The sequence below is a fragment of the Gymnogyps californianus genome, chromosome 2, assembly GCF_018139145.2.
Source record: "Gymnogyps californianus isolate 813 chromosome 2, ASM1813914v2, whole genome shotgun sequence".
NCBI classification, from domain to species: domain Eukaryota; kingdom Metazoa; phylum Chordata; class Aves; order Accipitriformes; family Cathartidae; genus Gymnogyps; species Gymnogyps californianus.
This window is the reverse complement of record NC_059472.1, coordinates 156,647,275-156,659,469: the sequence shown is the minus strand read 5'-3', so window position 1 is coordinate 156,659,469 and position 12,195 is coordinate 156,647,275. Positions and strand designations below refer to the sequence as shown.

The 12,195-nt window shown below is 44.9% G+C and overlaps 1 protein-coding gene across 5 annotated transcripts in view; it reads left to right on the top strand.

The window, feature by feature from the left end:
- Positions 1 to 3,144, top strand: part of ZMYND11 (zinc finger MYND-type containing 11) — a 110,898-nt gene extending 107,754 nt beyond the window's left edge. For all 5 annotated transcript variants that reach the window (XM_050890658.1, XM_050890657.1, XM_050890656.1 and 2 more), the window contains one exon: positions 770 to 3,144. In XM_050890658.1, coding sequence (XP_050746615.1) covers positions 770 to 892 — 123 coding nt within the window. In that variant the 3' untranslated portion in view covers positions 893 to 3,144. The remainder of the gene's footprint in view (positions 1 to 769) is intronic.
- The last annotated feature ends 9,051 nt before the right edge of the window (positions 3,145 to 12,195 follow it).

Genomic DNA, 12,195 nt, shown 5'->3' with positions numbered 1-12,195 from the left:
ATGACAAGGAGCAAGAGCCCATGTCGCCATCCTGTGTACGACGGGCCTTCTCTGGTTTCTGGAAGACTTGAAGGAAAGGGCACTTTCTTGCTCTTCTCAGTAGTACTGATGTAGCACGAGGTTTTCTTTTCACGAGATTGCAGTGCTGTCTGACAGTCAGCAAACCCCAATGACAGTAGCCTCCTTGCAGACCTACCCTAAATGGGCTATAACAAACCACTTGGTAACGAATTATTCTTTTCTCCAGTGATGTTATTGTTGTGACTTTTGAGATTTTCCTAGCCCAAAAGGATCTTCCCCAGCAACCTCTGGACAGGTCAGGCTTGTAAAGAAACCTCAGAAACGCCGATTTTCAAGCTTGCACAGAACCTGTTCACACCAGAAGTGCCTGTTGATTTATTGTAGCTTTTAAGACATAGATCAGGGTGGTATTATACAAATGTAGGCTAAAAGATGGTTCCTGCACTGTGTGGTTGAAAAATGTCAGTCCACTGCCCTGAGAGATGAGTTTTCTTCAATGAGGGATGATTTTTTCCAAAGCAATAATCCAGACTCCGGAAAATATGAAAGCATTGTGCAGATTTGCTAAAGATTGCTGCTTTACTCAGCATGTGTGAAAAATGCCCTCCTGCCTCTGGATGCCCCAAGCATAATAAAAGAAGTATTGCTCTGCGTGTGCGGGTGCATCCACGAGCAGGTGAGAACACTTGTGCGTTGGTAAGGAGGGATCCTGCGAGGGTGGTGATCTTGTCTCGTTTGTTCTCTCCAGTGCTACAACTGTGAAGAGGAGGCCATGTACCACTGCTGCTGGAACACGTCCTACTGCTCCATCAAGTGTCAGCAGGAGCACTGGCATGCTGAACACAAACGTACCTGCCGCAGAAAAAGATGAAAGAGTTATTCCTCCCCTAGAAAACCACCCCGATGATTGCTATTCTCAGACACAGCGGTTTTTGTTTCCAAGAAGCCAAAATTGTTTAGAATTTGCTTCCCATTTTGCACCAGCCTTTAAACACTTTTCGTAAAAGAAATTTTGCACAGTAATTTCAATCTTCTGTTTAATGCTCCTCCAAAATTTTGTCGGCAAAATGAATTTAACATCTGTGGGAGCAGGTTACTTTAAATAATTTTAAACTAGAGGATTTGTTGCATTTTCAGCAAATTTTAAAACATTTTTAGGTTTTACAGAGATTTTAATCTTTAAAAACAGCAGATCTAAAAATAAAAAAATCATGCAAGTTTAACAAAAGGAACATTTGAAAACTAGATCTGAATGTAAGAAGTATAGAACTGTTTCAGAAAAACGAAGCATACTACCTTGATGTAACATTTATTTCTTAACCTTGTTGAGCTGGTTTTGTTCAGCTTAATTTTACTGTTTAAAGGCATTATCTATTGGTTATACCAGTGGGTACATGATTGAATTTAGGGAACAGGGTTGACACAGCAGGTGCTAGTCCTGCGTATTTTTTCTTAAATATTTCCCAACTGTGTTTTATTTTCATTATTTCTTTTCAATATATAACTTTTATAACAAAATATTAGCTTTGATCTTGTAGTTTAAAATCACAGGGAACTGGGGTAATCTTTTACTGAGCTGGATCTTAGAGAAAAATGAATATTTAAATTTTGAAGTTTGCACATTTCATCTTTGTCCTAACATGAGTGCTTGTAACAAGAATAAGAAAAGCCAAAAAAACAAAAAAAACAACTACCTTTATTCATACACGGAATTATGAGGCATACAAATTTCTTTATTGCGCCCCCCTTCAGCCTCCCCAATCCAACGTCATTTGACTGCCTATGATCTGGTGTCACCTGGTCCATTGTAACTTGATAATAAAAGGAGAAAAAGCACTTAAGTTTCACAGAAGCCGTTATGTTTGTAGTAATGGGTCATTGCCTAATAATGAGCTCCATCACTGTATTCAGAATGAAGAATAATGCATGTTAATTTTCTTGTATTAAAGATGCCGTGATTTGTAAAAAGTCTGTATTTTGCGGAATGTCTGGATTAAGAAGCATTACCAATAGGAATGGATCGATAGTTGAAAAATGATTTTCTTTTTGTTTGTTTTATATATAGATATATGAATTGCATCCATGTTCAGAGACAATTTTTTAAATAGATGTAAAGCTTACTTAAATAGCTTTTCTTTTAAAGTGTCTCCGCATTTTAGTTTCTTTCAAAGATTGGTCTTAGACTGAGTCATATGCCCATTAATCATCCAGCTATTTTTTGAGAAGTTAGAGGAATAATTTGTAAATATTTATTTAGATCTTTGATATTTATTGAAAGCAATTACATGATGGAACGATGGAAGCTGAAGAATCAGGAGGAAAGCCTTTTAAAAAGTTTTCTCTAGGATTTGTCAGGGTCATTGTAAAGATGAAAATATAACTAAGACTTCTGTGAACTACCACTGAAATCCTGATCTTTTTTACTTACAGTGGTGATATAAGTTAATTGACTAGATACTGCCAAATAATGCCCAATACGTTGCAGAAATTAAGTGGTAAGTTGATTGGGAAAAATAGTAAGTAGATGGTAACTTGTATTACCACAGCTACATTATTGCCTGATAAATGTGTAATTAACTTTTGTCGCCTCTGTGTTGTGACTGTAAAACACTTCACAACTAAAAATCAATCTTGTTCGATTACTTTACAAGTTCCAAAACTTCGATCCACCCCTATGAAAGCAAGTTATTGTGGAAATATTTTTGGTGTAAAATCATTCCAGAATATGTAATATTTAACTGATAGCTGCATGAAAGTAAGATTCGTGTTACTTTGGCTTTTTTGTCTCTGTTGACACGGTTGCACATTTCCAAGTTACTACAGCGTGAAAACTGTGTGTTTTAAAGAAAAAAAACAAAACAAAAAAAAAAGATTGTGGCCTGGTTTTGTATAAGTTTTAGGTAAAATTACAATTGATTGTTTTAGGAATCATGATTTAAAATTAATTTTTCTGCAAATCATAAAGCTATATTAAAGTGTTGAGCTTAGCCACTATGCACATTGTAATTATTCATTGTGGCTGTCCAGTTTATGATGCATTCTGGCATTTTGTAAGCTGCTCTGACTAGCAATATATAGAGTCATTTAATGTGTTAACATTGGTTAATAAATGTATTTAAAAAAAACCTCACTGGAAGTGTCTGTGTTGATTTTGGCCAGCAGCACGAGGCTGCTGGTTTTGCTTGTCCTCACCTAGAAAGAGCGGGGCTGTGGCTGGGGGAGCTGTGCCTGGACTCGCAGGGACCTTGCTCCTGACTCGAGGTGAGCTGGCGGGTCCACGCAAGGGCTTGAGCATTTAACATGGCTCTCGGCGCCGAAAGGGAGTCTCTTCAGCCCCTTCAGGGCCAGCAGCCTCCGAGGGTTGCGTCCGTCACGTTCTGGTTTTAATGCCAGGTCCTGCGCTGCCGGCAGCCGGGGGGGCTCGCAGACCCCCTTCTCCCTCTGCTTCCTCTCACCAGTGGCCCCGCTCCGCCTCCTCCCCAACCCAGTCACCAGCCCTGAGCCTGCGCCTGTTACATATTTTATTAATAAAATAATTTTATCTGGAGGGACTGAGAGGACTCCACGAATCCAGCTCCAGCCCGAACGGTGGCAGCGTTTCTCTTACAAATGCAGGCCTGAGAAGCAGTCTCTCTCACTTACTGTCGAAGTCAGGACTTGCTGCCAGCGAGGTGCCCGAGGGAGCCGAGGGCCCAGGCTGGTGCTGCTGCCCATGGGGCATGTCCGCAGCCACCCCAAGAGAAAGGGCCGTTTGGGGACAAGGCACAGGCAGGGCGGGTTGTCCTGGAGCTCCGTTGTGACTTCAGGGCTGCAGGAGGGACACTGTGGGAATTGGTTTCTCTGTGGCAATTAAGAATTTCCCTGTGGGAATTAAGACCTGGCAAGACCTGCTAGTCCCAGGGGGAAAAAAAAACCTAAATAAAATTATATTTTAAATATTTAAAGATCCCTCAAAAGTCTCTTTTATTATTTTACTATCCAAACTTTTCTGTTCTTACATGAGTCGTAGCATTTTACCCAAGAGCGCAAATTTTATTCATTCGTCTTGATGAAACTCGATTAAATACAAATCACCGGCCTGGCACATGTATTGTGAATGAAGCATTTCTGCTGAATCAAGCCAGCAAAGCAGGACCGGGAAGCAGCAGCGTGCCCCCCAGCCCCTTTGCCAGGCCTTCTCCCCTTTCGATGACTGCCGTCAGCCTCCCAGCACAGCACTGCTCACCACCACCCCGCTGGCAGAAACTCCCGGTGGAAATGCTCCCTCTCACTCCCCTCCCCACCTGCGTTTGCTGGTTCAGGTGTCACCAGTGGGGCCAGTACCGGGAACAAACAGGTTAAACGCTTCCGAAGTGCCACAGCAGCTTCCCACCCCCACTGCTTCGCATGGGTCCTCTGTGACCTGTCGTACCCCATCACGCATCCCATGCTGGGCCCTGGCACCGCCACCGCTGCAAAGCAGAGGCGGGTGTTTGTCCTTGCGCTGCCCCAAACCTGCACATTTCCTTCCACCAGAAATCTTAGGATGAGCAGGGGCTTCGCTGAGCTGCTGCCTCGTCACCACTGCAGACAGGGCTATATCTTAGTGCTCCTAGAGCATCAGTCTTAAAGGCATTATTTGGCTTTTTATTGTTGGCTTTTCCTATTTTTTAGCATTATTATTATTGTTGTTGTTGTTATTATTTAATAATTTTAACACTGGCTATTACTTTATTTTAATAAGGAGGAGCAGTGGTTTCTGCCTCCTGCTTCCTTTAGGTGGAGTGAGCTGCCCAGCTCAGAGCTTGTTTGCCTTTCCAGATCTGAAATGACTGAGTATGTGAAATATGTTTGGGATTTGTTACCAGTAGTTAGGGGCTACCCAGCCAATTTTAGCCTCACTGAGTGAGAGCACATATGCGATCTGTGCATATGCTTTCCAAATGCTTTCATAAATCAAATTGGGGGGGGTATCAAAACCAGAAAGGCCCTTCTTGCATTGTTTCTTGTTAAGGAAATTAAATTGCAAGTGGAAAGGTCCATCCATTTGTGAGAATAACAGAGTATTTTTGGTTTTAAGTGGGAGATGTTTATAGCTAATGTAGAAGGAAAAAAACAACTATCTTGGACCTTCCAAAACCCGGAAAAAACTGTCATATTTTATCTTAATAAAACCTATTTCCAGATGTCAAAAGGCTCAAAAGTACGTTAGACTCTGAGTAATGCTCTTTAAAAAAGAAATGCTGGGCTGCTAAAGGTTCAAAATTGTAAAATCAGAAAAAGAGAACCCAGAGAAAATTAAATTGCCCCTCCTGCTCCCCATGGCCATGGCTGCCCCGGGACCTCTCCAGCCCGGTGGTCCTGAAGCTGGTAGTGAAGTGTGGAAAGAGGCCTTCAGGCATGGCAAACAGTGACGGAGGGGCTGAAATTAAATACAGCATCTGCTTTGCAGATAATTTTTACATAGAAGAGAGCCAATAATTGAAGAGAACACAGAAGGAAGGCCGAGAGAACAAGAATGGGCCATGCTAAAAGGCAGAGCAATGTGTTTGTTTACAAAGCCACCGGCCAGCTTCTGTTAACTCCCTGGAAGTGAAAACTAAGCTGGCGTAAAGCTTCGATGGAAATAGGATTTGCCCCAGAGAGGTACCTAAAAATAAACTTGAGTTCTGCATAGAGAAGACACTGTGAAGCTGGTTATTCGAAATCTTTACTAGTGTTTGGAAATGGACTTCTGCAGCAGAAAAAAATGTTTATTAATAAAACCAGAGCACTATTTTATTTTTAACTACTTCATTAACGGGAAAAATATCTTTTGCAGCCAGCCACTGCAGGTGGCTCAGGACCCCGCTTGCTGCCACGTGAGGTCTCTGCCTCTCCTCTGCTCGTGCTCCCATCGGAAGAACATATGGGAGCCAGCTCTGCGCGGGGCCGGTGCTGAGCCACGATCCCACCGCGCCTGGGCACAGTAATGTGCTTTTGTCCCTTGTAACAGGGCCTTCAAGGTGAAAAATGGCTTCATGAAAAGCAAAAAGGGAATCGGTGCCTTGCACACAGCAGCTCTCGAAGCCCCTGTCATCAGGGGAAAAGAGGATTTTTCCTGGTGTGGGCCACCCACGCACACCTCGGCTGATCAGGGCACCCCGTTAACTGTCCTCGTTAGGAGGAGTAAGAGCCGTTTCCATGCACGAGAGCTGTGCGGGTCTGGCGTGCTCTCAGGAGCGAGCAAAACGAGGCGTCCAAACCCCAGCGGCACGGGCAGCGCGGCGCAGGCAGGGAGCTGCAGCTCAGCCCTCGCCAAGGAGCAACACTGGCTCCTTCCCGAAGAAGCAGCACGTCCAGAAACTCTGCCATGCGTGGCTTATGCACTAGAGAGAGAATTTCTTTGGCTGACACAACACTTGACCGAGCGACAGAGCCTTTCCCTGCCTTTTCACAAGTCTGTAAAGACTGTGAGTGCCGGAAAGCCTTTTATTTTTCCCCGGAAGAAACGAAGATGTGCAACTCAGTAATGCAATTGCATGTTATTTTTTCCTGTGGATGCTGGAGCCAGCAGCATGTTAACTCTGGGCTCCCTCATGTCAGCAGCTGCGGCAGCAGTGAGCAAGCTGCTCTGTGCTAACTGAGCCGTTGGGAGTCGGCGCTGGATGCTGAGCCGGAGTTCAGGACCGCTCACCGCTTCCCACCAGCAGTGTGGCCGCTGCGTCTTCTGTACACTCTCTGTACAGAATTAGCTGCAGAGACATAACCTATTTACAGGCTTTTCTGGTAACAGCTTGTTCAGAATTTGATGATTCTTCATCTAATCTTGATCTCTGGTCAGGACCTCCCTGGGCAGAGGGAGTGTTTCCATCTGTCCCACCTACTGCAATCACCATTTGGTGCAGCAAAGGGGTGTCCAGAGTCCCCTGTCCCGCAACAGCCCTTGTTTTTAAAAAAAAAAAAAAAAAAGGCGCTGAATTTTGATTTAGAAACTCGTTTCTGTACGTTAGTGCTCAGTGCCTCAAAGCAGAAATCGCCGTGACATTTTTATGGTGGTTTGAGGTCCTCCAGCTTGTTGACTGATTGAGTACCCAAACCTTGAGAGCTCCTGGAGCTTGGAGGAGCTTTGCTAAATGGCAGCTGCTATGGCTGAAATTCAAAGCAATGTGTCAGCAGCATTTGGAGGAGGAGGAGGCAGAGGAGGAAGAGGAGGAGGAAGAGGAGGGCCATTTTCATTTGCCCATTCAGAAGTTGCAGTAGGAAGACAGGGTGGCATGTGGGTATGTGGGTGAAATCTGTCCTTTTGCATGTCGGCACCATAGATCTTTTTAATGGTGACTTTACGACACGACGGCAGTCACTGGGGACTCTGTTTGTGCAGGACACATAGCTCAGCTGTGGGGTTAGAGACACCCATCAGGACGTTCCTGAGCATCTTTTACATGGGCCAACTCTATAATCTCTATTAACATGACTTCACTAAGGCTGACTGGATAAAAAAAGTGCAGAACAGGATCCAAAGGAGTAACCATGGGATGGGGGGCAGGGGACGGATTTTTTTTGCTTTGACTTTCTTTTATCCTCTACTTCTTTATTTTTCTTAGCAACCTTTTAATCCATGGTTTGGTTGGCTTCATCCTGTGCTCACAGCAGGAATGCTGCTGTGCAGAGGCACTCACAAAGGGCAGGGGAAGTTCTCCAAAGGCTTTTTGTGGAGCAAACGCTGCCCTGAAGGGAATTTCCACCAAATTTCTTACCACTTACTGAACTCAAGTTCATCGCACAATCACATCCCTCCGACCTCAAAGGTCATGTGCGACTCCATTGGTGCCGCAAAGCGGGGCTCCTCGCCTCACTCGTCCCCATGGGGCACAGCAGGATCGGTGTGCTCCTCCAGCCCAGCCTTCCCCCATGAACTGGGGTGCAGGGTATCAGCTCCACATCAGCCGAGTGGGACAGATCGTGCCGAACTTCAGAAGAGCCCACCAAGACACTTGGGTACTTCCTAATGGGAACTGTATGGGCACGGCGAGGAAGCGGTGTAACTCCTGCCGCTCTTTAAGGACCCTAATGAAAATGCTCTCCCTTTGAGACAGAGCCAATCCATATTCAAAACCAAAGTCAAATGTGGGCTCAGGGATTTTGGTTTTGGTTTTTTTTTTAAAGAGTGTGACTTGGAGTGCAGGTCTGCACCGAGCAAGTGCTCTCAACATGTTCTCTAATTATTATCCTTCCTGTGGCTCAGCATTTCCAAATCAAAACTGGGTAAATAGAAGAAATATATTTTACCTAAAATTAAGTCAAACTGCCAATGAGACCAATTGTAACCTGCATTTCTGGTTGCTTTCTCCGACACTTACACTTTGTCACATCTCGGACTGACACATTGCATCCTGACTTTGTCTCTCCCTTGCAGATGCGCTGGCTTTATTGTGCTGGAGAAATAAATGGTGCTGTTAGTTGTAAGTAAAGTGCAATGGAAGTGCACATGTCTGCATGCATGCACAGCAAAGATGCAGTCGCACTGTTTTTGCAGTGAGGCTACAGCCCTGTTATGTGATCCACTGGAAATGGGAGCAATTTAACTAAAGTTTTCATTTAAGAAAATCTGGGTGTTGTTAAAAAATTGTCAAAATTGAGTGATCTCTAATAGTCATTTTATTATGGCTTAAACCAGCAGTTAAAAGTCTCGTTCTGTTAAAAGGCTGTGCCCCGAGATGAAAAAATACTTCCATCCTTTGAACGAAAAAATAATTATAGCTGAGACCACACTTCATTTGCTTTTTTCTTTCTCTTTACTAACCAAAGAGCTGTAAGAGGAGAGAAGGAAAAAACTTAAACATTCCCCATTCGGTTTTTGCTGGCCCTACACCCTGGACTGGCAGGGTGGGCTGTGGGTTTCCACGACCGCGAATGCCCAGCGCCTGCCCCTGCAACACACGGGTATCTTCGGGCTGTGCGTCTCCATCGCTGCCCCCGTGCAGGCAGCTGGCCTGGGCTGAGCCGCTGCGGCTGCAGCACGGCCACGCAGGGCGTGCACACCGCTCCGACACCCTGCAAATGCACACGAGTGTGTATCCTCACCCCGGCGTGCAGCTATGTGCGGTGGGGAGAGAAGAGAGCACGCCAAAAAAATCCTCCTGTGGATTTCAGGAAAGTATCCAAACCCAAATGTTTGTGAGAGGCATCCTAGAAATGTTAATGAGCACATGCGTCTGCAATGGAAAGTTTAATTCCTTTGTATCTCCTCAGCCACTAACTTCCTTTGGGCAGTTGTTGGCTCACATTCTCATCTTCCTCTGCCCGTGAATACTGGCCATGTCATACTCCCCTCCCGACCTTGCTTCATGGAAACATTATTTTCTTCTTGCATGCAGCTGCTTTTCTTACCCTAGTCTTCTCTCAGCACTTCCCTGCTTCAGTCCTGCCTTTTCCCTGATACAGACCTGGGGTTTTTTTCAGTTTCCTGAACCTTTTGGGTTGGGATAACCTCTGTCCTTGTCTTGCACCACGTCTGCCCTCCTACCTCCATGAAGTTCCTCTCTTGGGTCTTATCCCAAAGCCCCTTGGCTGAGTTCAGCAGGTGGTTGTTCGTCCAAGCCTCCAGAGTGAATGTGGGGCTAAGAGCAGCAGGGCTCTGTCCCAGCACCTGGAGCTCCCCGATTTGAAATGGGCTCACCTCAGTGAAAAAATAAAAATGTAGGCACCTAAAATTAGGTGCCTGATACCACTGGGTCAGATATAGTCTCAATTGCTTGACCCTTACCTCCACATGCACAATCTTCTCTTTTCTGGCCTTACCTCTCTTCTACACCAAATGCTCTTCCTAAACCTGCCCTTCATTTACAGCTTCCTCCACCGGTGTCATCGTCAGCAGTGATGGCTCAGTACAGCTCTTCTCCCAGTGCCTCTCCCCGGCATCTCCAAGTCTTTCCCACATGCTGCCACTCACGTTCGGAAGCCCTTCCCCTCTCGTGGTGCTTCCACCGGCTTCGTCCCCTCCTTCAGACCCCTCCACAAGACACTCCCTTGTGTGAAGCCTATCACCGTCAATCTACCAAAGCATGAAATTGAAACAAGATCAACTTTGGGCCTTTAGGATCAGCCCATTAACTGGCCATAGCTGCATAATATTTTGCAATAATTTTTTAAATTATTCTTAGTTGTGTTGTGGGATCCCTGGGGAAAGACTTTGGGTTTTTTCCCCCCCTGGGTGGATCATGCAGAATACAACAGTGCTTTGGCTTTGAAGAAATCTTGTCCGTGCAGACCAGAAGGAAGTTAAGAGCACTCCTGGTACCGATTTTGACTGGCGTGATGCAGCATGACCTGCTTGGGGAACCTATGATTGATCGTAAATGCCATGCAGGTTCCAGCATCAAGACGCATGCCAAGAATGTGTAGCAATGGGCTGATGCTGGTTTGCTGGGCAAGAAAGGGAGAGCTGCTGTTACCAAGATGTTGACCTCAGTGAGGTATAGCACAAATGAGGCAAACCTTGAGAGGATTTTTGGACCAGCTTTACGGTGATACCACTCAAAGAGAGCAGAAAAACCCTGGAAAGGAAAGCCTGTTTATCTAAATCACGGTGAGTGAGAGCTTTTGGGAAGGTGGGCTACCAAATGAAGCACTCTGGATACCAAAAAATAACTCAGGTTGAACTTCTATATTTTATCCCGAAATGAAATGATTCATTTCTACTTTCGGAATGTAGAATCTGGTTATGGTTTTTTTCCTCTTCAAATCTCAGCCAGTTTTAAGCAAAAAGTTCTTCTATTGCACAAACAAAGAATTAAAAATCAGGGTTGGCTCTTGCCCTGGGGACAGTGGGGTCCATCCCCCCTGGGATGATCCTTCTGGCCTTTACCTCTCCCCACACTGCCTGTCCAGCTGTGGCCCACGCCAGCGCCCAGCCCAGACCCCCAAAACCACCCGCACGCCCCGGGCAGAAGCCACAGCAGGGATTTGTATCCCCAAGGCTGCAGAGAGGGGTCTGTGACTGCTTGGGCTGACTGCAAAAAGCTGTGTTGGAGAAAGTCAGAAGTTCCCCCAAACGCAGCTCTCCGTGATTTTGTTCACAAGGTGACTGGCGAGAATTTGTCGTTGATCTCTGTGTGTCCCCCCCTCCCCACCTTAGATGATAATGGTGCGTAAAGCAAATTTTTGTGTTGAAAAACACACACAAAAAGCTGCAAAGTCTTTTATCAAGCTTTTTTCCAGTTCTTACCTTGTTAGTATCAACCTGATAATGAATAAATTATTGTGCATGAAATCATTCTTCTAACCCTACTACGAATTTTTTGTTGAGATTCCCCACCACCTTTTCAGCATTATAGCCACCGTTTGCCAAAATGATTTTTAAAATGTGCACTTGAAATATTTTGACCTTTTAAAAGTCCTCATCACCATTAGCATAAAACATCAAAAACCTTCCTTTTTTTTAAGAAAACGATTTATACAATTGAATCAGGAACTACTGCTGTTCTGCCATCCTCTTCCTTTGCCACCCCTAACTCGCCCTCTCCCTCCCACAGTTTTCGGGTTGCACTCTCTGCTCTGGAAAATTGTGGGCCTTCTAACCTGCACCCACCTCTTGCGATGTGCAACCTGAAATTTAAGCCATTGGAGATGGGATTTTATACCCTGAACTTCTCAGGTGGGCTACCAAAGAAACGAGGACTCAGAATTTCACCCTTTGAAATCACATTTGGAAAATCAGAGCTATGGCCGAACCTCTTCTCTGGGGATGCTGCTACTCAGCGGCTGGCAGCCAGCTCTGAAACGACGGTATTTTTGGCAAAGGCCAATAGAAACGGGCAGATCACATTTCCTAGGGGTTTTATCTGGTCGCCCGAGGCTTCTGAATTGATACAGACGTTCTAGCCCCACATGTGTGACCGAGCAGTTACCCATCTATTTCCACGGGCAGAAAGCTCCAGCAGAGATGTAACACCTGGATCAATAACTTAGTTAAGCGACTGGTTAGCAATATGTCGGTAGCAAGACCTTGCAACAAAAGCGATAAGTGACAAATTTGAGGAGTTTTACAGTACTAATGCTTGTTATTGCTTCTCACAAAATGTTACCAAGCTTACAATAATCTTTACACTTTCAGCAAAAATGTGAACAGTATATTTGAATATATTAAAAAGAATTAAAAAAACATTTCACAAAAAACATTTGTTGCCATATGAAAGTCTTTCAGCAATAAAT